Here is a 25,878-nt window from a genome sequence, read left to right as displayed (position 1 = left end):
TACAGGGGGTACCGGTACCTAATCATTGCAGGGGTACAGGTTAGTCGAGGTAATTTGTAAAGTGACTATGCATAGATAATAAACAGTGAGTAGTAGCAGTGTGAAAACAAAGGGGGTGGTCAATGTAAATAGTCCGGCTGACCATTTGATTAGTTGTTCAACAGTCTTATGGCTTGGGGGTAGAAGCTGTTAATGAGCCTTTTGGTCCTAGACTTGGCACTCCGGTACCGCTTGCCGTGCGGTAGCAGAGAGGACAGTCTATGACTTGGGCGACTGGAGTCTTCGACCATTTTTTGGGCCTTCCTCTGACACGCCTAGTATATAGGTCCTGGATGTCAGGAAGCTTGGCCCCAGGGATATACTGGGTCGTACACACTACCCTCTGTAGCGCCTTACGGTCAGATGCCGAGCAGTTGCCATACCAGGCGGTGATGCAACCGGTCAGGATGCTCTCGATGGTGCAGCTGTAGAACCTTTTGAGGATCTGGGGACCCATGCCAAATATTTTCAGTCTCCTGAGGGGGAAAAGATGTTGTCGTGCCCTCTTCACAACTGTCTTGGTGTGTTTGGACCATGATAGTTTATTGGTTATGTGGACACCAAGGAACTTGAAAGTCTCGATCTGCTCCACTTCAGTCTTGACGATGTTAATGGGGGCCTGTTCGGCCCTCCTATTCCTTTAATCCAAAATCAGCTCCTTTGTCTTGCTCACATTGAGCGAGAGGTTGTTGTCCTGGCCCAACACTGCCAGGTCTCTGACCTCCTCCCTATAGGCTGTCTCATCGTTGTCTGTGATCAGGCCTACCTCTGTTGTATCGTCAGCAAACTTAATGATGGTGTTGGAGTCGTGCTTGGCCACGCAGTCGTGGGTGAACAGGGAGTGCAAGAGGGGACTAAGCATGCACCCTTGAGGATCTGCGTGGAAGATGTGTTGTTTCCTACCCTTACCACCTGGGGCCAGCCCGTCACTAAGTCCAGGATTTGAGGAGAGGTGTTTAGTCCCAGGGTCCTTAACTTCATGATGAGCTTTGTGGGCACTATGGTGTTAAACGCTGAGCTGAAGTCAATGAACAGCATTCTCACATAGGTGTTCCTTTTGTCCAGGTGGGAAAGGGAAGTGTGAAGTGCGATTGAGATTGCGTCATCTATGGATCTGTTGGGGCGGTATGCAAATTGCAGTGGGTCTAGAGTTTCTGCCATGAAGGTGTTGATGTGAGCCATGACCAGCCTTTCAAAGCGCTTCATGGCTACCGATGTGAATGCTACAGGGCGGTAATCATTTTGGCAGGTTACCTTTGCTTTCTTGGACACAGGGACTATTGTGATCTGTTTGAAACACATAGGTATTACAGACTCAGCCGTGGAGAGGTTGAAAATGTCAGTGAAGACACTTGCTAGTTGGCCCGGGCATGCTTTGAGTACACTTTCTGGTAATCCGCCTGGCCCCGCGTCTTTGTGAATGTTGAGCTGTTTAAGGTCTTGCTCACATCTACTACGGACAGCGTGATCACACAGTTATCCGGAACAGCTGGTGCTCTCATACATGCTTCAGTGTTGCTTGCCTCTAATCGAGCATAAAAGGCATTTAGCTCGTCTGGTAGGCTCACGTCACTGGACACCTTGCTGCTGGGTTTCCCTTTTGTAGTCTGTAATAGTGTTCGAGCCCTGCCACATCCAACGAAGGTATTTGTATTTATTATGGATCCCCATTAGCTGCTTCTAAGGCAGCAGCTACTCTTTCTTGGGTCCAGCAAAATTAAGGCAGTTTATACAATTTTAAAAACATTACAATACTTTCACAGACCGTGTGCCCTCAGGCCCCTACTCCACCCCTACCTCATATTATATATATATATATATTAGTACAAAATCCATCTCTACGTGTGTATGCATGTGTCTGTGCTGCTTCACAGTCCCCACTGTTCCATAAGGTGTTTTTGAAATCAGATTGTACTGCTTGCATCAGTTACCTGATGTGGAATAGAGTTCCATGTAGCCATGGCTCTATGTAGTACTGTGCGCCTCCCATAGTCTGTTCTTGACTTGGGGATTGTGAAGAGACCTTTGATGGCATGTCTTGTGGGGGTATGCATAGGTGTACTAGCTGTGTGCTAGTAGCTTAAACAGACACCTCAGTGCATTCAGCATGTCAACACTTCTTACAAAAACAAGTAGTCATGAAGTCAATCTCTCCTCCACTTTGAGCCATGGGAGATTTACATGCATATTATTAATGTTAGCTCTGTGTACATTTTAAGTGCTGCCCTGTTCTAAACCTGACCACACGACTGAACAGTAGTCCAGGTGTGACAAAACTAGGGCCTGTAGGACCTGCCTTGTTGACAGTGCTGTCAAGAAGGTAGAGCAGCGCCTTATCGTGAACATACTTCTCCCCATCTTAGCTACTGTTGTATCAATATGTTTTGACCATGACAGTTTACAATCCAGGGTAACTCCAAGCAATTTAGTCACCTCAGCTTGCTCAATTTCTACATAATTTATTACAAGATTTAGTTGAGGTTTAGGGTTCAGTGAATGATTTGTCACAAATACAATGCTTTTAGTTTTAGAACTATTTAGGACTAACTTATTCCTTGCCTCCCACTCAGAAACTAACTGCAACTCTTTGTTAAGTGTTTCAGTCATTTCAGTTGCTGTAGTAGCTGACATGTATAGTGTTGAGTCATCCGCATAGACACTCTGGCTTTTCTCAAAGCCAGTGGCAATTCATTAGTAAAGATTGAAAAAAGTAATGGGCCTAGACAGCTGCCTTGGGGAATTACTGATTCTACCTGGATTATGTTGGCGAGGCTTCCATTAAAGAACACCCTCTGTGTTCTGTTAGACAGGTAACTCTTTATCCACAATATAGCAGGGGGTGTAAAGCCATAACACAAGGTTTGCCAGCAGCAGACTATGATCCATAATGTCAAAGGCCGCACTGAAACAAAACAGCCCCCACAATCTTTTTATCGTCAATTTCTCTCAGCCAATCATTAGTCATTTGTGTAAGTGCTGTGCTTGTTAATGTCCTTCTCTATAAGCATGCTGAAAGTTTGTTGTCAATTTGTTTACTGTAAAATAGCATTTTATCTGGTCAAACACATTTTTTTCCAGTAAAGGGGGCTTTACTATTCTTAGGTAGCGGAATGACTTTTGCTTCCCTCTAAGCCTGAGGGCACACACTTTCTAGTAGGCTTAAATTGAAGATGTGGCAAATAGGGGTGGCAATATCATCCGCTATTATCCTTAGTAATTTTCCATCCAAGTTGTCAGACCCCGGTAGCTTGTCATTGTTGATAGACAACAATAAATGTTTCACCTCTTCCACACTAACTATACGGAATTTAAAATTACACTGCTTGTCTTTCATAATTTGGTCAGTTATACTTGGATGTGTAGTGTCAGCATTTGTTGCTGGCATGTTATGCCTAAATTTGCTAATCTTGCCAATGAAAAAAATCATTAAAGTAGTTGGCAATATCAGTTGGTTTTGTGATGAATTAGCCATCTGTTTCAACGAATGATGGAGCTGAGTCTGCCTTTTTTCCCAAAATGTATTTTAAGGTGCTCCAAGCTTTTTGCTATCATCAGATCCGGTATAGTAGGATTCAAACTTAATCCTGTATTGACACTTTGCTTGTTTGATGGTTCGTCTGAGGGCATAGCGGGATATTTTATAAGCGTCCGGATTAGTGTCCCGCTCCTTGAAAACATCAGCTCTAGCCTTTTGCTCGATGCGGATGTTGCCTGTAATCCATGGCTTCTGGTTGGGATTTGTAGGTACGGTCACTGGGGGGGGGGGGACGTTGTCAATGCACTTATTGATGAAGCCGATGACTGAGGTGGTATACTCCTCAATGCCTTTGGATGAATCCCGGAACATATTCCAGTCTGTGCTAGCAAAACAGTCCTGTAGCGTAGCATCCGCATCATCTGACCACTTCCGAATTGAGCGAGTCACAGGTACTTCCTACTTTAGTTTTTGCTTGTAAGCAGGAATCAAGAGGATAGAATTATGGTCAGATTTGCCAAATGGAGGACGAGGGAGAGCTTTGTATGCTTCCCTGTGTGTGGAGTAAAGGTTGTCTACAGTTTTTTTTTTCATCCAGTTGCACATGTGACATGCTGTTAGAAATGAGTTAAGTTTGCCTGCATTAAAGTCCCCGGCCACTAGGAGCGCCGCTTCTGGATGAGCATTCCCTACCTCCTCCCGCTGGCACCTGCCTAGTTTTGGGGTAATGATGTAATCAATTGGTTGTAATCTTGGATTGAGCAGACCTTCCCATACAATTCTAATAACTCCATGAAAGACATAACTCTACCATTCCAATTTACAATATAATTTAAAAACAAAATACCCTTTTCAAACATTCATAAACAGTTCTTTTATCAACCAGCACATTTGAGGTCAGCCATAATATTTGTTGTAATATTTGTTCTATCTTTTCAAGGGAATTAATTTGGAATTGTAGCCAGCTCTGCGATGCTTGTTTGAAAAAGAGAGATACTTTGAAAAAAAAAAAGTATTTTCAATTAATCGAAAATGAGACGTGGCAATCTGCAAAAAGACAAAAAGGCCATTTTTAAACAATAGATGAGCTTTTCTTAGTAATATACCAATTAGGGTTCAAGTAAAACTTTTGTATAAGTGAAGCTTTTAGAGGTTTAGTGCTTTTATATTTAATAATCTCAACCCACTCAGTTCATATTCATTATATAGATAAGGCACACTTTATTTTGCCTGATTTAGCATCCCAGATAAAGCGTAATATTTTTTGCTCATATGATTTGAAAATGAATCACCAGGAGTAGGCAGCGCCATAGGTAAGTGAGTAAACTAAGATATGACTAAGGAGTTAATCTATTTTCCCATAAATAGAGGTATTTACCTCTCCATAATTGCAGGATCTTGTCTATTTTTACAAGTTTTCTATTGAAATTCATTGTAGAGAGCTCATTTATATCTTTTGTTATATGAATACCAAGTGTGTCTACTGCACCGTCAGCCCATTTTATAGGTAAACTGCAGGGTAATGTAAAAGTTGTATTTTTTGCGTAATACTGTACTCTTATCGTAATTAGGTTTTATTCCAGAGAGTCCAGAAAAGTTATCTAGATCTTCAATGAGACATTACAGCGATCTAACTTACGGACTTAATATAAAACTTGAGTCATTGGCATACATGGACCCCTTTTGTTTTTAAGCCTTGGATTTCTAATCGTCTAATTTATTTTTATTTCACCTTTATTTAACCAGGTAGGCTAGTTGAGAACAAGTTCTCATGTACAACTGCGACCTGGCCAAGATAAAGCAAAGCAATGCGACACAAACAACAGAGTTACACATGGAATAAACAAACATACAGTCAATAATACAATAGAAAAAGTCTAAATACAGTGTGTGCAAATAAGGTAGGATAAGGGAGGTAAGGCAATAAATAGGCCATAGTGGCGAAAAAATTACAATATAGCAATTAAAGACTGGAGTGATAGATGTGCAGAAGATAAGTGTGCAGGTAGAGATACTGGGGTGCAAAGGAGCAAAACAAATAACAGTATGGGGATGAGGTATTTGGATGGGCTATGTACTGGTGCAGTGATCTGTGAGCTGCTGTGACTGCTGGTGCTTAAAGCTAGTGAGGGAGATATGAGTCTCCAGCTTCAGTGATTTTTGCAGTTCGTTCTAGTCATTGGCAGCAGAGAACTGGAAGGAAAGGCAGCCAAATGAGGAATTGGCTTTGGGGGTGACCAGTGAAATGTACCTGCTGGAGCGCGTGCTATGGGTGGGTGCTGCTATGGTGACCAGTGAGCTGAGATAATGCGGGGCTTTACCTAGCAAAGACTTATAGATGACCTGGAGCCAGTGGGTTTGGCGACGAATATGAAGCGAGGGCCAGCCAACGAGAGCATACAGGTCGCAGTGGTTTGTAGTATATGGGGCTTTGGTGACAAAACGGATGGCACTGTGATAGACTGCATCCAATTTGCTGATTAGAGTGTAGGAGGCTATTTTCTAAATGACATCGCCGAAGTCAAGGATCGGTAGGATGGTCAGTTTTACGAGGGTATGTTTGGCAGCATGAGTGAAGGATGCTTTGTTGCGAAATAGAAGCCGATTCTTGATTTAATTTTGGATTGGAAATGCTTAATGTGAGTCTGGAAGGAGAGTTTACAGTCTAACCATACACCTAGGTAATTGTCCACATATTCTAAGTCAGAACCGTCCAGAGTAGTGATGCTGGACGGGTGGGCAGGTGTGGGCAGCGATCGGTTGAAGAGCATGCATTTAGTTTTACTTGCGTTTAAGAGCAGTTGGAGGCCATGGAAGGAGAGTTGTTGTTATTTGATCTGATCTTGTTAACCTGTTTGGGCTGCAAGGGGCAGTATTGAGTAGCCAGATAAAAGGTGCCCATTTCAAACGGCCTCGTACTCAATTCTTGCTCGTACAATATGCATATTATTATTACTATTGGATAGAAAACACTCTCTAGTTTCTAAAACCGTTTGAATTATTTCTCTGAGTGAAACAGAACTCATTCTGCAGCACACTTCCTGACCAGGAAGTGGAAAGTCTGAAATCGAGGCTCTGTTCTTCTTCCTGCCTATAAATGGGCACGAGACCTATTAGTATACATGCACGTCATACACCTTCCCCTGGGTGTCAAGAGGCTGTGAGAGAAGAAATGAGGTGATTATCTTGGTCTGAGATGGAACACATCATCTTGGAATGACGTGTCCCCCATTTTCGGTACTCTGAAGAGCGCGAGGTGGACAGTGGGATTGCCTTTTGTTTAGCTGCCGTTATAGGCGACTACTATCTCCGGCTTTGATTTTATTTGATACATGTCACCATATCATCGTAAAGTATGTTTTTTCAATATAGTTTCATCAGATTATTGAAAATTTTTCGGGAGTTTTGCCGTGTTCAGTTCTCTTCCGTTTGTTGACATGGAGAGCGTCGTGCCACTTGGCTAGTGTGCTTGCTAAATGAAGATGGAAAGTTGCCGTTCTAAATCCAAACAACGATTGTTCTGGACAAAGGACACCTTGTCCAACATTCTGATGGAAGATCAGCAAAAGTAAGAAACATTTTATGATGCTATTTCATATATCTGTCGTAGATGTGAACTAGTCGTCGGCGCCCAGGTGTTTCTGGCTATTGTGGTAAGCTAATATAACGCTACATTTTGTTTTCGCTGTAAAACACTTAATAAATCGGAAATATTGGCTGGAATCACAAGATGCCTGTCTTTCATTTGCTGTACACTATGTATTTTTCAGAAATGTTTTATGATGAGTAATTAGGTATTTGACGTTGGTGCCTGTAATTATTATGGCTGCTTTCGGTGCAATTTCTGATTGTAGCTGCAATGTAAACTATGATTTATACCTGAAATATGCACATTTTTCTAACAAAACATATGCTATCATCTGATGAAGTTGTTTCTTGGTTAGTGGCTATTTATATCTTTATTTGGTCGAATTTGTGATAGCTACTGATGGAGTAAAAAACTGGTGGAGTAAAAACAGTGGTGTCTTTTGCTAACGTGGTTAGCTAATAGATTTACATATTGTGTCTTCCCTGTAAAACATTTTAAAAATCGGACATGTTGGCTGGATTCACAAGATGTGTACCTTTCATATGCTGTATTGGACTTGTTAATGTGTGAAAGTTAAATATAAAAAAAAAATATATCTTTTGAATTTCGCGCCCTGCACTTGAAGTGGCTGTTGTCATAAGTGTACCGACGCCGGGCTGCAGCCATAAGAAGTTAACTAACATTTCGATAGCCATAACGAATAGATATGGTGACAGTGGACACCCTTGTTTAACTGCTCTTGACAATTCAAAACTCTCTGAGAAGTAGCCGTTATTTACTATTTTACATCTGGGGTTGTTATACATTACTTTTACCCATTATATAAGAGAATCACCAACATTGAAAAAATCCAGGCATTAATAAATCAATTCCGTTCTTACTTTATCAAAGGCCTTTTCGAAATCCACTATAAATACCAGGCCTGACTTCTTAGATGTTTCATGTTGTTCTTTTATCTCTAGTAGTTGTCGTATATTATCTCCAATGTATTGTCCGTGTAGAAAACCGATCTGATCAGGATGAACAATACCTGGTAAAAACCTTTTTTTAATTCTGAGTGCTATGCATTTCACTAGTATATTTGCATCAACATTGCAGGGTAACAGGCCTCCAGTTTTTTAGATAGACTGGATCTTTATATTTGCCATCTGGGTCTTGTTTTAATAATAGTGAAATCAGACCTTTCTGCTGAGTACCATTTCTATAGGAGTAGTTAAAACAAGCTAACAATGAAGCTTTGAGAATATCAAAAAAGGCTTGATATACCTCTACCGGTATGCCATCAAGCCCTGGGGTTTTTCCAGACTGAAAGGATTTTATAGCCTCAAAGTTCTCCATCTGTAATTTAGTCTTCGCACTGATATTTTTGTACATTTTGTTAATTTACATTTTTTTGTATTTGCAAATAATTCCTTACAGTAATCGTCATTCAGAGGTTGAGGATGAGACAGAATAGAGAACATCTGCTTCAAATATTTAGCTTCCTCTTTTAAAATATAATTTGGAGAATCATAATAACGAGTTTCTGCAAATTATTTTTGGTAGGATTCCTGTGTTGGAGATTCAGGAAGAATTTGGTGCATTATTCTCCATATTCCATCCGTTCTTGAATAAGTTCCTCCAGTTCTTTTTGTTTTTCCTCCAACTTATTTTGAATCTCTAGTATCGTTTTTATTTTGATCTACCTGTACTATTAGTTCATGTATTTCCCTTGTTGGTCTTGGCTCTTTAGACAGAAACTGCTTTTTTTATAATTATTGATCAGTTTTGAATTGAATAACCTCTGCACATACATTTAAAGGTATCCCAAACAATAAGGGGATTTATTGAACCTATATTGTACTGGGAAAATTCAGTTATAAATTGTTCTTCAGTAAACTTTGATAAAATTTCCAATATTCCTGTCCACGTGGAAATTCTGTAACAGTTATTGTGAAGGCCAATTAGATGATGATCCGATCGCTTTCTGTCTCCTATCAATACTTTGTTAACATTTGACGCAAGAGAGAAAGAGAAAAGATAGTAGTCAAGACGACTAGCTTGATTAAGTCTCCTCCATGTATATCTCACTAGGTCAGGGTTTTTTAGTCTCCAAATATCCATTATTTCTCATGTGTCCATAATATTTGTGATTTCCTTAAGGGCACGGTGATGATAGTTTGTAGCGTTATTTATTTATATATATATATGTATACACATACATACATTTGCAAAAATGTACACTGCTCAAAAAAATAAAGGGAACACTAAAATAACACATCCTAGATCTGAATGAATGAAATATTCTTATTAAATACTTTTTTCTTTACATAGTTGAATGTGCTGACAACAAAATCACACAAAAATGATCAATGGAAATCAAATTTATCAACCCATGGAGGTCTGGATTTGGAGTCACACTCAAAATTAAAGTGGAAAACCACACTACAGGCTGATCCAACTTTGATGTAATGTCCTTAAAACAAGTCAAAATGAGGCTCAGTAGTGTGTGTGGCCTCCACGTGCCTGTATGACCTCCCTACAACGCCTGGGCATGCTCCTGATGAGGTGGCGGATGGTCTCCTGAGGGATCTCCTCCCAGACCTGGACTAAAGCATCCGCCAACTCCTGGACAGTCTGTGGTGCAACGTGGTGTTGGTGGATGGAGCGAGACATGATGTCCCAGATGTGCTCAATTGGATTCAGGTCTGGGGAACGGGCGAGCCAGTCCATAGCATCAATGCCTTCCTCTTGCAGGAACTGCTGACACACTCCAGCCACATGAGGTCTAGCATTGTCTTGCATTAGGAGGAACCCAGGGTCAACCGCACCAGCATATGGTCTCACAAGGGGTCTGAGGATCTCATCTCGGTACCTAATAGCAGTCAGGCTACCTCTGGCAAGCACATGGAGGGCTGTGCGGCCCCCCAAAGAAATGCCACCCCACACCATGACTGACCCACCGCCAAACCGGTCATGCTGGAGGATGTTGCAGGCAGCAGAACGTTCTCCACGGCGTCTCCAGACTCTGTCACGTCTGTCACATGTGCTCAGTGTGAACCTGCTTTCATCTGTGAAGAGCACAGCAGTGGCGAATTTGCCAATCTTGGTGTTCTCTGGCAAATGCCAAACGTCCTGCACGGTGTTGGACTGTAAGCACAACCCCCACCTGTGGATGTCGGGCCCTCATACCACCCTCATGGAGTCTGTTTCTGACCGTTTGAGCAGACGCATGCACATTTGTGGCCTGCTGGAGGTCATTTTGCAGGGCTCTGGCAGTGCTCCTCCTGCTCCTCCTTGCACAAAGGCGGAGGTAGCGGTCCTGCTGCTGGGTTGTTGCCCTCCTACGGCCTCCTCCACGTCTCCTGGTGTACTGGCCTGTCTCCTGGTAGCGCCTCCATGCTCTGGACACTACGCTGACAGACACAGCAAACCTTCTTGCCACAGCTCGCATTGATGTGCCATCCTGGATGAGCTGCACTACCTGAGCCACTTGTGTGGGTTGTAGACTGGACAACTCTCATGCTACCACTAGAGTGAAAGCACCGCCAGCATTCAAAAGTGACCAAAACATCAGCCAGGAAGCATAGGAACTGAGAAGTGGTCTGTGGTCACCACCTGCAGAACCACTCCTTTATTGGGGGTGTCTTGCTAATTGCCTATAATTTCCACCTGTTGTCTATTCCATTTGCACAACAGCATGTGAAATTTATTGTCAATCAGTGTTGCTTCCTAAGTGGACAGTTTGATTTCACAGAAGTGTGATTGACTTGGAGTTACATTGTGTTGTTTAAGTGTTCCCTTTATTTTTTTGAGCAGTGTATAAAAAAAACTGTTTTTGCTTCGTCATTATGGGGTATTGTGTGTAGATTGAGGTGGGAGGGGGGGGAACGATTTAATCCATTTTAGAATAAGGCTGTAACATAACAAAATGTGGAAAAGGTCAAGGGGTCTAAATACTTTCTGAATGCACCGTATATGGAGAAATACACGTTTTAAAATTTTGAACAATTGAACAAGATTTGTTTGAGTCGGGGACAGCCCTAGTTGACTCCAATACTTCCCACAGTTGTGTCAAGTTGGCTAGATGTCCTTCGTGTGCTGGATCTTTGTTGATACACTCAGGAAACTGTTGAGCGTGAAAATCCCAGCAGCGTTGCAGTTCTTGACACAAACTGGTGCGCCTGGCACCTGCTACCATACTCTGTTCAAAGGCACTTAAATCTTTTGTCTTACCCATTCATCCACTGAATGGCACACATACACAATCCATGTCTCAAGGCTTAAAAATCCTTCTTTATTGAAGTGGATTTAACAAGTGAATAAGAGATCATAGCTTTCACCTGGTCAGTCTATGTAATGTTTTGTATACTCAGCGTTTTAATGTCTGGTGTTTCTTTCTTTGTGAGACAGTCAGAGGCTTACAGGAGACAGGTTGTCTGCCACATGTCTGACACATCGCCCAGTGCAGTGATCTGAAGATTCCAAAACCATATGACTGCACTGCTGCTTTCTGAATCACCCACACACACTGCTGCTTTCTGAATCACCTAGCCTGTGATTCATTCGTTAGGAGATATGGGGAATGATGCCGTGTGTGTTTTGGGCTAGGCAGACGTCTGTGTACTCTGCAGGAGGGGGTATGAGTCAGAGATGACAGAGCTTTCTGTGTCACGGTCAGTGTCTGGCTGTGTGTTTGTTTAGGATTGCTTGTGTGAAGAGCACTTGAACAGTACATGTAGCTCTTGTCCAATTCACAGCCCATCTAGGTGTAGAGAACAAGGCTCAGATAGAAGGACAGGAAGTTTACAAAGGCACTCCAGTATTAGCCCTTGGGTTCTGCCTATTAAGAGATGCTATACAAGTATACCTTACTCTGTCTGGCTCTGGGGTTGATCTCATCACCTTCACCCTATGCTCAAAGGTGGTTGGCTCTTTGGCTGGAAAGGTAAGTACTCCACTTGCACATGGTATGCAGTGACATGATAAATTCTTCTCTCTCTCTCTTTCTCCTTGCACCCCGCCATCGCTCTCTCAGGATGGGAGTCTGTGGTCCTCAGATGGCCCAGGGTCCACCAGTGGAATGAGCGAGGTAAGGGGGATTATGGGTAATCTTGTTTAGCCATTAAGACTTTACGTCTATAGGGGTCATCCCTAAACCCAGGGACCTAAAATTCATCCCAAATGGACGGAAATATATTATGGATTTGTCCTCCTATATAAGAGCAGAGGGGCTATGGGTGTTTATGGATGTTCATAGCAAAGAGATGACAACGATGGTGCTGTATTGTTTTGTATGGTTGCTCGGCCTCCTGTCAATATACCCTCACTCAATATACCTTCACACGCTCTTTTTGTCACTGTGGATAAAAAGAGTGTTCTGAACAAGAGGACCACAATGAAAATAAGATGTTGAACTTTTGTGTTATCCTCAATTATTTTAAGTGCATTGCATCCAAATACAATTTGTCAACTTCATCAAATTAATCACAAAAATGAATGTTTGTGCTAACTTTCCCTCTACTCCTCCCTTACAGCAGCAGGTGTACACCCCCCGGCCCCCGGACCGCGGCCCCTCCTACCTGCAGAGGGAGCGTCTGGCCCGCTTCCAGCCCACCTACCCCTACCTGCCCCATGCCATCATTGACCTGCCGCCCACCATATCGCTGTCGGACGGCGAGGAGCCCCCGCCCTACCAGGGCCCCTGCACCCTGCAGCTTCGCGACCCCGAGCAGCAGCTGGAGCTTAACAGGGAGTCGGTGCGCGCGCCCCCCAACCGCACTGTCTACGACAGCCACCTCCTCGATACCTCCCTGTGCCCGCCGCCCAGCCTCAATGCAGGAGTCAGTGCTACCACTGTAGCCACATCCGCACAGGCCTACTCCAGCCGAGTGGAAGGGGCGCCGCCGACTTATAGTGAGGTTATAGGGCACTACTACCACCCCTCTTCCCTGCCCAGGCACCACCACCAGACTTCTAGTGGCAGTGGGGGCATGGGGGGCGGATGCGGGTTAGGAAGCCCGGGTCCCTCGCTGTTCCACGGGATACTCCAGCAGGCCCACCTGGGCAGCTTGGAGAGCAGGAACGCACGCAACAAAAAGGAGAAGCAGAAGCCTCGGCAAGTGTGACGGCAGTGTTGGTGTCGGCTGTTTATTTCTTTCTCTGCGCACTTCAGCTGAACTGTTGGTGTCAGGCAGGGTTGGGGAGGGGAGGTCGACATGGGGTGGCAGGGGGAGGCAGACGTAAAAAAAAAAAGAAATGCCTCCCCTCTGAACTTTACCCCCCCGGTCACCGTCTTAACTGACAACCGTCGCCCCTGACTTACTTTGTATAAATATTTACTTGTTCTTTGTTGTCTCCGTGCTTACAGCTTTTTTTCTATACTGACAAATGCGAAAACAAAAAAAAAAGTTACATTTTTTATTTTATTTTGTATTTAGGTTTATTTTGTTTTTGTATGCCTTTTGCATCATTTCTAGTCACTTATCTCCTTGTAGTTTATCCTTAGTTGCTCAGAGTCTTTTAGAATGACCAGGTCTTCCTTTTTTAGATGCAGATGGCTCTTAGTGAGCCGCCACCTAACCCCGTCTGGCTTTGTGTACTGTCCGTGTACAGGCTTGTACAGTGCATTGATAGCAACCTTGTATCAGGTTGCCAGATTCAGGCTCTCACGGGTTGCCAGATTGAAGCTCATATGTTAGCCCTAGTTAGCCTCAGCTCATGACCCAGTTAGCCACAGTGCCAACACCCCCGTCGCTCATCAATCCACATCAAAGGGTGAGTAAGTTTAGCGATGTGGTGGTCAGCGTTGGCATCCATGGAAACACATGATTGACAGCTGACTGGGTCTGTGTATCAACATGAGCACTGGAATAGAGAGTCCTTTGAGGTCAATTGAGTACAGTACTTTGCCCACTGTAGTGCTTTATGGCTATCTTGCTGTACTATCTGGACCCATCTGAGTTTAGTACTGTACTTTGGGTCTTGTCCAGTCGATTTTAGTACTGTCTTTGGGTCTTTGGACAGACAAGTTCAGGAGTTCCCGTGTGCAAATGCTCTTCATTTTTTTCTGGATCTTTTTTAAAGAGATGTTTGCACAAGATTCAAGACTGTTTATCTGGAGAAAAAGAAAAGAAGTCTGCAATATGTATCATAGAAGAGAGGAGAGTGTGGGCAGGGGTATTTTTGTAAACATGGATTCTAAAGAGAAAAATACATTTTTGTTTTTTATTTTTTGTCTGCTCTAGAAATAAAAGTGAAAACGGTCATCTGTTGGGGTGCCAACTCAAATGTGTTTAACATTGTGCTATCTATACATATACATCCGTATGTATATGTATCAATGTATGTGTGTAAACATATATACACACGGAAAAACAAAGTTAAAAAGCACGATTTTAGAGTTATTTATATAATTGTTGAAAATAATTGCACTATTTTTTTATATAACGAAATGGAATGAGGAAAAACGAGACCTGGAGTTTTGCGTGCATGTGTGATCATGAGTGACAGAGCCCTCAACCTTTGAACCCCCAACTTTGAACTCCAGTTCAAGTTTATTATCTGCAGAGCCCCCAGATTTCTGACCAGAAGTAGGGTGAAGTTGCTCCTAGACGCTGATGTTGGGTCAGTTTAGCTTTTTCCCTACTAATGGTTAAGGCAAGGATAGGGGAAGAGAAGCTGATCATAGATCTGTACCTAGGGGAAACTGCATCTGACCACCATTTCATAGGACTGCAGCGTACAGTAGCCTACTACACAAAACAGCAGTACTGTAAGGCCAAAATCTGACTTAAAACATTTCGTGCGTGACTTTCAAATTGATCTCCTATTGATTTTAGGCAAACGTTAGAGTTAAAGTTGCAGATTTTTATTCAGGATTCTGCTAGTAGGCCCTATTCCATATGCTTAACTCTTTCACCTTTCAAGGCCTTTAGAAATTCAAAATCAACACAACTCCATTAACCTCAATTACCTATTATCACTCAAGATGTATTTGTCAAATCATTTATTTTGACAAACTACCTCAACAAGCAACACGTGAAGCACGCAGTCTCACATACCTTCAGATATTTTCATGATTAGTGCCCATAATGAATTTCAACTCATGGATTTTGTTTTTTTAATGCAAGCCTCCACCATGTGTAGGTTTGGAACAGAAAAAGATTAATCAGGAAACTGAAGTTGGAGTGGTGACCTTCACCACTTTCCTCTAAGCTTTGTATCTGAATGTCAGGCCTTTGAAGCGGCCAGGTGAGAGCGAGTGCTTTGTCAATAGAGAGCATGACTGAGCGTTTAGCAGGCAACTGTACGCTGCACACATCCTCCTACCGTCTGGGCTTTTCTCCAACAGGCATCTCTTAGCACTTTAATGAAGAAGGAGAGAGATGCAATCTTCCTCAGTCAGCATTGGTCTCACTTCAATATTGATATTATGCAACTGCTCCCTCTGAGGTGAGACTCAAACTGCAAGGGCGCCCAACTTAAGATGGTATCACAGCAAAGAAGAGAGATGTGTATGTGACAATAATAAAATACAAATAATATATATATATATATATATATATATATATATATATATATATATATATACACGCGTGCACACACACAGTGAGCTCCAAAAATTGGTACAGTGACACATTTTTGGTTGTTTTGGCTCTGTACTCCAGCAATTTGGATTTGAATTTATATAATGACTATGAGGTTAAAGTGCAGATTGTCATCTTTAATTTGAGGGTAATTTCATCCATACCGAGTGAACTGTTTAGAAATTACAGCACGTTTTGTACATAGTCCCTTCAATTTAGGGGACCAAAAGTATTGGGACAAATTCACTTATGTGTATTAAAGTAGTCAAAAGTTAAGTATTTGGTACCATATTCATAGCACGCAATGACTACATCAAGCTTGTGATTCTACCAATTAGCATTTTCCTTTTGTTTTGGTTTGTATTTCAGATTATTTTGTGCCCAATAGAAATGAATAGTAAATTATGTATTGTGTCATTTTGGCGTTCACCCCATATGGATAAAAAATATATATATTTAAAGCTGACAGTCTGCACTTTAACCTCATAGTCATTGTATAATTTCAAATCCAAAGTGCTGGAGTACAGAGCTAAAACAACAACAAAAATGTGTCACTGTTCCAATACTTTTGGAGCTCACATATACAGGACCAGTAAAAAGTCTGGACACATCTACTCAGTCAAGGGTTTTTCTTTATGTTTACTATTTTCTACATTGTAAAATAATAGTCAAGACATCAAAACACATGGAATCATGTAGTAACCAAAAAAGTGTATTTTAGATTCTTCAAAGAAGCCACCCTTTGCCTTGATGATAGCTTTCCACACTCTTGGCATTCTCTTAACCAGCTTCACCTGGAATGCTTTTCCAACAGTCTTGAAGGAGTTCCCACATATGCTGAGCACTTGTTGGCTGTTTTTTCTTCACTCTACGGTCCAACTCATCCCAAACCATCTCAATTGGGTTAAGGTCTGGTGATTGTGGAGGCCAGGTCATCAGATGCAGCACTCCATCACTCTCCTTCTTGGTCAAATAGCCCTTACACAGCCTGGAGGTGTGTTGGGTCATTGACCTATTGAAAAGCAAATGATAGTCCCACTAAGCACAAACCAGATAGGATGGCGTATCGCTACAGAATGCTGTGGTAGCCATGCTGGTTAAGTGTGCCTTGAATTCTAAATAAATTACTGATAGTTTCACCAGCATGGCACCATCACACCACCTCCTCCATGCTTCACTGTGGGAACCACACATGCGGAGATCATCCGTTCACACACTCTGCGTCTCACAAAGAGATTGGAACCAAACATCTCAAATTTGGACTCATCAGACCAAGCAAGTATCTTCTTATTGGTGTCCTTTGGTAGTGGTTTCTTTTCAGCAATTCGACCATGAAGGCCTGATTCACGCAGTCTCATCTGAACAGTTGATGTTGAGATGTGTCTATTACTTGAACTCTGTGAAGCATTTATTTGGGCTGCAATTTCTGAGTCTGGTAACTCTAATGAACCTATCTTCTGCAGCAGAGGTAAATCTGGGTCTTCCTTTCCTGTGGTGGTCCTCATGAGAGCCAGTTTCATCATAGCGCTTGATGGTTTTTGCGACTGCACTTGAAGAAACTTTCAAAGTTCTTGAAATGTTCTAAATTGACTGACCGTCATGTCTTAAAGTAATGATGGACTGTCATTTCTCTTTGCTTATTTGAGCTGTTCCTGCCATAATATGGACTTGGTCTTTTACCAAATAGGGTGATTTTCTGTATACCACCCATACCTTGTCACAACACAACTGATTGGCTCAAATGAATTAAGAAGGAAAGAATTTCCACAAATTAACTTTTAGCAAGGCACACCTGTTAATTAAAATGCATTCCAGGTGAATACCACATGAACCTGGTTGAGAGAATGCTAAGAGCGTACAAAGCTGTCATCAAGGCAAGGGGTGGCTACTTTGAAGAATCTCAAATATAAAATGTATTTTGATTTGTTTAGCACTTTTTTGGTTCCTACATGATTCCATATGTGTTATTTCATAGTTTTGATGTCTTCACTATTATTCTACAATGTAAAAAATAAAGAAAAACCCTGGAATGAGTTGGTGTGTCCAAACTTTTGACTGCTACTGTATATATGTACAAACGTGTGTGGACACCCTTTCAAATGAGTGGATTAGGCTATTTCAGCCACACCTGTTGCTGACAAGTCTATAAAATCGAGCACACAGCCATGCAATCTCTATAGGCAAACATTGGAAGTAGAATGGCCTTACTGAAGAGCTCAGTGACTTTCAATGGGGCACTGTCATAGGATGCCACCTTTACAACAAGTCAGTTCATCAAATTTCTGCACTGCTAGACCTGCCCCGTTTTACTGTATGTGCTGTTATTGTGAAGTGGAAACGTCTAGGAGCAACAACAGCTCAGCCCTGAAGTGGTAGGCCACACAAGCTCACAGAACGAGACTGCAGAGTGCTGAAGCGCATAGTGCGTAAAAATTGTCTGTCCTCATTTGCAACACTCACTACCGAGCTCCAAACTGCCTCTGGAAGCAACGTCAGCACAATAACTGTTCTTTGGGAGCTTCATTAAATGGGTTTCCATGGCCGAGCAGCCGCACACAAGCCTAAGATCACCATGCGCAATGCCAAGTGTTGGACTTCATTGGACTCTGGAGCAGTGGAAACACGTTCTCTGGCATGATGAATCACGCTTCACCATTTGGTGAATCTGGGTTTGGTGGATGCCAGGACAACGCTATCTGCCCTAATGCATAGTGCCAACTGTAAAGTTTGATGGAGGAATAATGGTCTGGGGCTGTTTTTCGTAGTCGGGCTAGGCGCCTTAGTTCCAGTGAAGGAATATCATAACGCTACTGCATACAATTACATTCTAGACAATTCTGTGCTTCCAACTTTGTGGCAACAGTTTGGGGAAAGCATTTTCCTGTTTTGCATGCCAATGCCTCCATGCAAAAAGCGAGCTCCATACAGAAATAGTTTGTTGAGATCGGTGTGGAAGAACTTGACTGGCCTGCACAGAGCCCTCACCTCAACCCCGTCGAAAACCTTTGGGATGAATTGTAACGCTGACTGTGAGCCAGGCCTAATCGTCCAAAATCAGTGCCCGACCTCACTAATGCTCTTGTGGCTGAATGGAAGCAAGTCCCCGCAGCCATGTTCCAACATTTAGTGGAAAGCCTTCCCAGAAGAGTGGAGGCTGTTAATGCAGCAAAAGGGGGACCAACTCCATATTAATGGACATGACTTTGGAATGAGATGTTCGAAAAGCAGTTGTCCACATACTTTTGGTCATGTAGTGTATGTCTAAGACACCAGACAAGGATGTCTGCTCGCCCCTTGCGCTTTCTTCCCGTTGGCCCCACTTTATTTATTTCTTATGTTTAAATTTCATTTTAGGACAAATACCTGAATTAAAATAAAAATGTCTGACCCTTCATGAGCAAGCAGCCAAAGGATTGATCTAAGGGGTGTGGCCATTTGACCTCTGACCCCTAGTGACATCTCATGATGCAGTTTGATGACCTCAGAGGGGAGTTTGGGCAGGTTTCCTGGTTCGATTTCAGTCTTTGCTTCAGGGAAACCAGTGCTGACTGATTACAATGCAGGCAGGGTGGGGAAGTGACACATTACAAACCAAAAAAAAGGAACCACTATTGGCATACCGTACTAAACCATACTGCTGTTTAACCTTGACATAACACTTTCATGGCGTTATGCCTGTCGTAACATTCTATGACTGTTCATTACAATAAAACAATATCAGTACTTGAAATTAAATGTCACGTATAATGACGACAGACATGCTAATGACAACTACATAATGTGGGTATCCTGTCAATTTGCATGAAGTAAAGAGCTATATTTTCCTCTGAACTCTAAACCTTTCAACATTTCTGTTAATACAATGCACTTCGTACATAAATTGAAGGCATTGCAAGCTCCAATAATTCTCATTCATAATGAAGGCATTGCAAGCTCCAATAACCCCTAACATATTTGGGTGCATTGTTTTTGTACACTACCTTACCCATCTAAGGACTTCTTACCGTCTAGACTGGGTGCTCAGATGAAAGCAAACAGAACCACTCAGACAAAACAAATAATACTGAATATTCCAAATGGTGTTCCCTTATATCCTTATATCACCCCCTGTCCCCATCTGAAATGAGCTCCTACAGTTCCAGAGAGATGCCTGTGTCCAATGATGGAGTCCCACATAGACCTTCCTCGTGCTGCCATTGGCTGGGTGTCGGTCCCCTTGGAAATGTTCAGTGTTTATGTGCGCCTGCCTGTGATGATAGATTAGGCTCCGTCTGTGCTGTCAGTCTGCCTAGACTTGCCCTAGACGGACTCACAAAATGACAGACGTATGGATGATAATGTTGACAGAGGTGTCGCGGAGAGTGTTGCAATATACCTACTATTTGCCTTTTGATAATGTAGTAATTGTTTAACTTAGAGAAATGTAATGGTTGTTTTTTTTCTTCAGTTTTTTTCTTTTTAAAAATATATTTTTGCTCCAATTCATTGTACACGCATGTAAGGGTTTTGCTGTATGAATAACAGAACATTTATTCCATGGTTTGACCACCAGGTGTCTTCACTAACGATATTGTCTACCATAGTGAGTCAGGCTTTGGAGACAATAGCCCAAACCAGGTTGGGCATCACTTTGTTTCAATGCAGCCAGTACCACAGGTTTCTGCACTTTATTTAAACTGGTAGAGTTGATGGGAAGTACTTTTAGGTGACCAAGTGCCAGAACAATGCCTTTGCTCCTATTCGCTATTAGAGAACCCTTTAGTCGTCTTCAACATGCGCTATAGTACTTAGTGTGGAATATATGCCTCTAGCTTTTGGCGGCACCATTTTGAAGACAAGTACAAGGAACAACCAGATGGGGACAGGCTCAAAGGCATCACCCTGGGCAAGAACCTTCTTTACCTTCGTCCACCCTCCCAACTACAGCCTCCTTGACCAGTGTGAACCTTACGGAGTCCATATTAGGACAGCTGAGATTAAAGCCATCCTAATATGGACACCATAGAGTGGACCTGGATGGGTTAAATTCTGCCATATTACCTATTGGTCTATATACCCAAATCACTATAGATTCCCTTCACCACCACATGCTCAGTTTCTAGATGTGTGCCTTTGAGGATTTAGTGGTTGAGACTTTTTTTGTAATGTGTTATAGCGCAATTTTCTTCCTCTGGATTCTGTTGCCTTTTTCACATGAAACAAATCGCCCTTGTTATTTACAATTCCCCAAAATACAATAGAGAATTGACTCCCATGTTCTATCATACGATGATCATTTCCAACTTCGCTGCATGCATACCGATAAGAGTAAATATCAACCTTGAAGCACTAAAGTAAACCAAATGGGTGAAGCATGGGATGGAGAGGGCCCAGCTCTATGAATATAGAACATAGCAAACAGAACCTGTCCTATTATGCAGTACATGTCCCACTACTGCATTATAAAACAAGGGTTCTTACTTTGCTCCATTGTGATCATCATCTGCTTTAGATTCCGATATTTCGTTCAATAAGTTACTGTTGAGGGTTTCAGTGTGGGGGGAAAAAAAGCATTTCCAAAGAAGGAATCATCCTAACCAGACTCTTTTTTAGACTGTCAAGAGTCAAAATGACTTGAACTTTGTTATTTTCCTTTGTTTTGACTTTTTTTTTTGACTGTTCTGTTGCTTTGCTTGTTTTGCCCTTCAAATTAGCATTGCTTTGAGTCTTTTCTTTTTTGAAATAAATAAATGAGCGATGATAAAAAAATATATATATGGTTGCAGTATAAGCATATTTATCAAACTCTTAAGCAATTTATTAACTGTACAGAAAAACCGACTATCCTGGTGCTTATTTTGTTATGACGCTTTGTGTACTGATGAAGAGGTAATGTTGTACTGTCTATATAAAATCAGTTCTATTCTATAACATGTTCTATGCCGAGATGTATTGCAGTAAATATATAGATGCCTACTGTTGTCGACAATAATTGCTTACGTGTATCAACATTGTTTATTTAAATTTATATTGGATCCTTAAAGTGTTACTGGGTTTGTATCTCTATTTGATAAGAACAGGAGACAATGTCTATAACAGAACATGCTATGAATCTGATACATTTCAATTAGCCCCCAATTAAACAAGTAAAAACATTTTATAAAAACTGTCTGCTTTTTTTGGTCTTTTTACTCACTCAGTTTCACGTCACTGACCCTGAAGAATAAAACATAGACATTAAAACACAACATATTTAGTTTATTATTTCTTGTTGCATTGTCGAGAATACGACAAGAGCCTGCAAGTAAGCATTTAGTTGGACGATGTATACCACATGTATCATGTACATAATGACAAATAAAACTTGAAACTACACAATTTCTTATGATGCATATTGTAAGTGTATAACTGACAATTTCACAGGTTTCACTGCTCTGAGGATGTACAATATAAGTAAAGTCCTAACATTGTATATGGTCATTCACTGATACTTTACCAGTTTAATCAGTCTTGCTTATTTGACAGTGATATTGGTTACTACCACAAGATGGCAGTTGTACACAATTGTTTGAGCAAAGCTTTGCTGCAGCTTTCACCCATGCTAGTGTACACCAGTTGTAGGCAGTGACACTCAGTATCCAACAGGAGGTAGGCTTTTATAGTTTATTCTTATTACTAGACCACACACAGTATACGAGTACTAGTTCTATACTAATGCTAGATTCCAAATTGACCCCTAGCCCCTACTCCCTAGCCAACCAAACAAATATCTAAATATGTAATTGCACTGAACTATACCTTTTAATGTGATAAACTCTTGCAGTTACAGTTACACAGAAGCATATGATTTATTTTACTAAGCTGCAGTACAGGTTAAGTTTTGAATTCCCCCAACTGACCCCCTACAGCCCTCAAACTCAACTCTGGACATTGCAGCTAGTTCCACTTCTTTTTTTCATTGTTCCCCTCTAGTCAGGGACTGATTTATACCTGGGACACCATGTGTGTGCAATTAAGTATCAGGTAGAACAGAAAACCAGCAGGCTCCGGACCTCGTAGGGTAAGAGTTGAATACCCCTGCCCTACAGCATATTCAAATTCACATTACACAAGATTTCCAGTTGTTAATGGTCATTTCAATTGACAATATACCATTGATTCTTAAATAATTTAACTCATTATTTCAGTTTATAAGCCATTCGTCTTAGAAGATTCACCCTATTGTAACCCTAAATCTAATGTTGTATAACTCAAATTTGTATATTTTTGTTGTCAAATGAATAGCTTCAAAATATGTTTAAAACCCATTTTGATCTCATTGACTGTCAATCATTGCATGCATAGCTCTGTGGATATGAGTTTCCCAGACCCATCCCTCAGCTTAATACCAAACAAAATGGTGGGGATGCTGTTAAGGTGAAACACAAACTCAGGATTGTGGCTTTAAGGAAGCCCACATTATCCTGTTTAATGAATGATCCAAAGGGTGGAACAGAGTGAACACTGTGTTTCCTACAAGTCAGTTTTCTCACTCAAGACTTATGTAACGGTTCTTGATAGAGGAATCAAGGGAATTGAGTTTGATTAAACATCACAGTATCAAATAGGTCATCAAGCATTCAATTCCTCCGACAATATAGTCTGTTAGAAGCAGCTCTCCCTTTTTGTCTGGTGATGGTGTATTCTTGTCATGTTGTATGACATTGGCAAAAATAATTATGTTGTGGTACCAACAAATGCAATGGTATTAATTTGTTTTTTGAAGCAAGTCCTTGCTTACCATAGAACTCTGAATCCAAATAATAGTTCACATTTCAGTCTGTGAAAATAAGGTTCAAATAAATTATTTTAAACTATTTTAAAGGGAAAATCTGTGATTTCTACATTAGTTGTACAGTTACAGAGGTATAAATAGCATTCCTCCCCCAAACATACCTCCCCTGTTATTGGTAATGATGAAAGGTTAGCATGTGTTGGCGGTATGATCTTTTTGCCTCTGTAATTCTTTCCCTCATAATTTTTCAAGATTCATTCAGGATAATCCGTAATCATGGTAGCATCCATACTAATGTAGAAATGTTCAGAAACATATTATATTCTTATTTGCAATAAAAGTGACTGCAAAATGACACTACATTACCTAAGATTAATTTCAATTGGGCACAACATAATCTGAAACACAACAAAAACAAACTGCAAATGCATCCAACAAGTTTGTAGAGTCACAAGCTTGATGTAGTCAATGCATGTTAAGAACATGGACCCAAATACTACACTTTTGGCTACTTTAATACACATATAAGTGTACACTTTTGGTTCCCTAAAATGGGGGACTATGTACAAAAAGTGCTGTAATTACTAAACGGTTGACCCGATAAAGATGAAAATACCCTCCAATTAAAGCTGCACTTTAACCTCATAGTCATTGTATCATTTCAAATCTAAAGTGCTATAGTACAGAGCCAAAACAACAACAAAAATGTGTCTGTCCAAATACTTTTGCACCTCTCTGTGTTAGAGATCGCCGGATTAATCGGAATGGCCGATTAATTAGAGCCGATTTCAAGTTTTCATAACAATCGGAAATCGATTTTTTTTTTTTACACCTTTATTTAACTAGGCAAGTCAGTTAAGAACGCCTTCTTATTTTCAATGACGGCCTAGGAACGGTGAGTTAACTGCCTTGTTCAGGGGCAGAACGAACTATTTTTACCTTGTCAGTTAACTAGTCCAACCACCCTCTAACCACCTGCCTCACAAGGAGCCTGCCTGTTACGCGAATGCAGTAAGAAGCCAAGGTAAGTTGCTAGCTAGCATTAAACTTATCTTATAAAAAACAATCAATCAATCATAATCACTAGTTATAACTACACATGGTTGATGATATTACAAGTTTATCTAGCGTGTCCTGCGTTGCATATAATCGATGCAGTGCGCATTCGCGAAAAAGGACTGTCGTTGCCCCAACGTGTACCTAACCATAAACATCAATGCCTTTCTTAAAATCAATACACAGAAGTATATATTTTAAACCTGCATATTTAGCTAAAAGAAATCCAGGTTAGCAGGCAATATTAACCAGGTGAAATTGTGTCACTTCTCTTGCGTTCATTGCACACGAGTATATGCAACAGTTTGGGCCGCCTGGCTCATTGCGAACTAATTTGCCAGAATTTTACGTAATTATGACATAACATTGAAGGTTGTGCAATGTAACAGGAATATTTAGATTTATGGATGCCACCCGTTAGATAAAATACGGAACCGTTCCGTATTTCACTGAAAGAATAAACGTTTTGTTTTCGAGATGATAGTTTCCGGATTCGACCATATTAATGACCTAAGGCTCGTATTTCTGTGTGTTATTATGTTATAATTAAGTCTATGATTTGATAGAGCAGTCTGACTGAGCGATGGTAGGCACCAGCAAGCTCGTAAGCATTCATTCAAACAGCACTTTCGTGCGTTTTGCCAGCAGCTCTTCGCAATGCCTCAAGCATTGCGCTGTTCATGACTTCAAGCCTATCAACTCCCGAGATTAGGCTGGTGTAACCGATGTGAAAGGGCTAGCTAGTTAGCGGGGTGCGCGCTAATAGCGTTTCAAACGTCACTCACTCTGAGACTTGGAGTAGTTGTTCCCCTTGCTCTGCATGGGTAACGCTGCTTCGAGGGTGGCTGTTGTAGATGTGTTCCTGGTTCGAGCCCAGGTAGCGGCGAGGAGAGGGATGGAAGCTATACTGTTACACTGGCAATACTAAAGTGCCTATAAGAACATCCAATAGTCAAAGGTATATGAAATACAAATCGTATAGAGAGAAATATATATAATATAATTCCTATAATAACTACAACCTAAAACTTCTTACCTGGGAATATTGAAGACTCATGTTAAAAGGAACCACCAGCTTTCATATGTTCTCATGTTCTGAGCAAGGAACTTAAACGTTAGCTTTCTTACATGGCACATATTGCAATTTTACTTTCTTCTCCAACACTTTGTTTTTGCATTATTTAAACCAAATTGAACATGTTTCATTATTTATTTGAGGCTAAATTGATTTTATTGATGTATTATATTAAGTTAAAATAAGTGTTCATTCAGTATTGTTGTAATTGTCATTATTACAAATACATTTAAAAAATCGGCCGATTAATCGATATCGGCTTTTTTTGGTCCTCCAATAATCGGTATCGGCGTTGAAAAATCCTGATCGGTCGACCTCTACTCT

At 41.2% G+C, this 25,878-nt stretch overlaps 1 protein-coding gene across 1 annotated transcript in view; it reads left to right on the top strand.

Annotated features, from left to right (window-relative positions):
- Positions 1-14,350, top strand: part of pmepa1 (prostate transmembrane protein, androgen induced 1) — a 90,200-nt gene extending 75,850 nt beyond the window's left edge. The window contains exons 3-4 of the mRNA XM_039015118.1: positions 12,121-12,174; positions 12,620-14,350. Coding sequence (XP_038871046.1) covers positions 12,121-12,174; positions 12,620-13,210 — 645 coding nt within the window. The 3' untranslated portion in view covers positions 13,211-14,350. The remainder of the gene's footprint in view (positions 1-12,120; positions 12,175-12,619) is intronic.
- Positions 14,351-25,878: the final 11,528 nt, after the last annotated feature.

The sequence above is a fragment of the Salvelinus namaycush genome, chromosome 2 (assembly GCF_016432855.1).
Source record: "Salvelinus namaycush isolate Seneca chromosome 2, SaNama_1.0, whole genome shotgun sequence".
Lineage (NCBI taxonomy): Eukaryota > Metazoa > Chordata > Actinopteri > Salmoniformes > Salmonidae > Salvelinus > Salvelinus namaycush.
The sequence above is the reverse complement of the archived record's forward strand: the minus strand, read 5'-3'. Positions and strand labels throughout refer to the sequence as shown.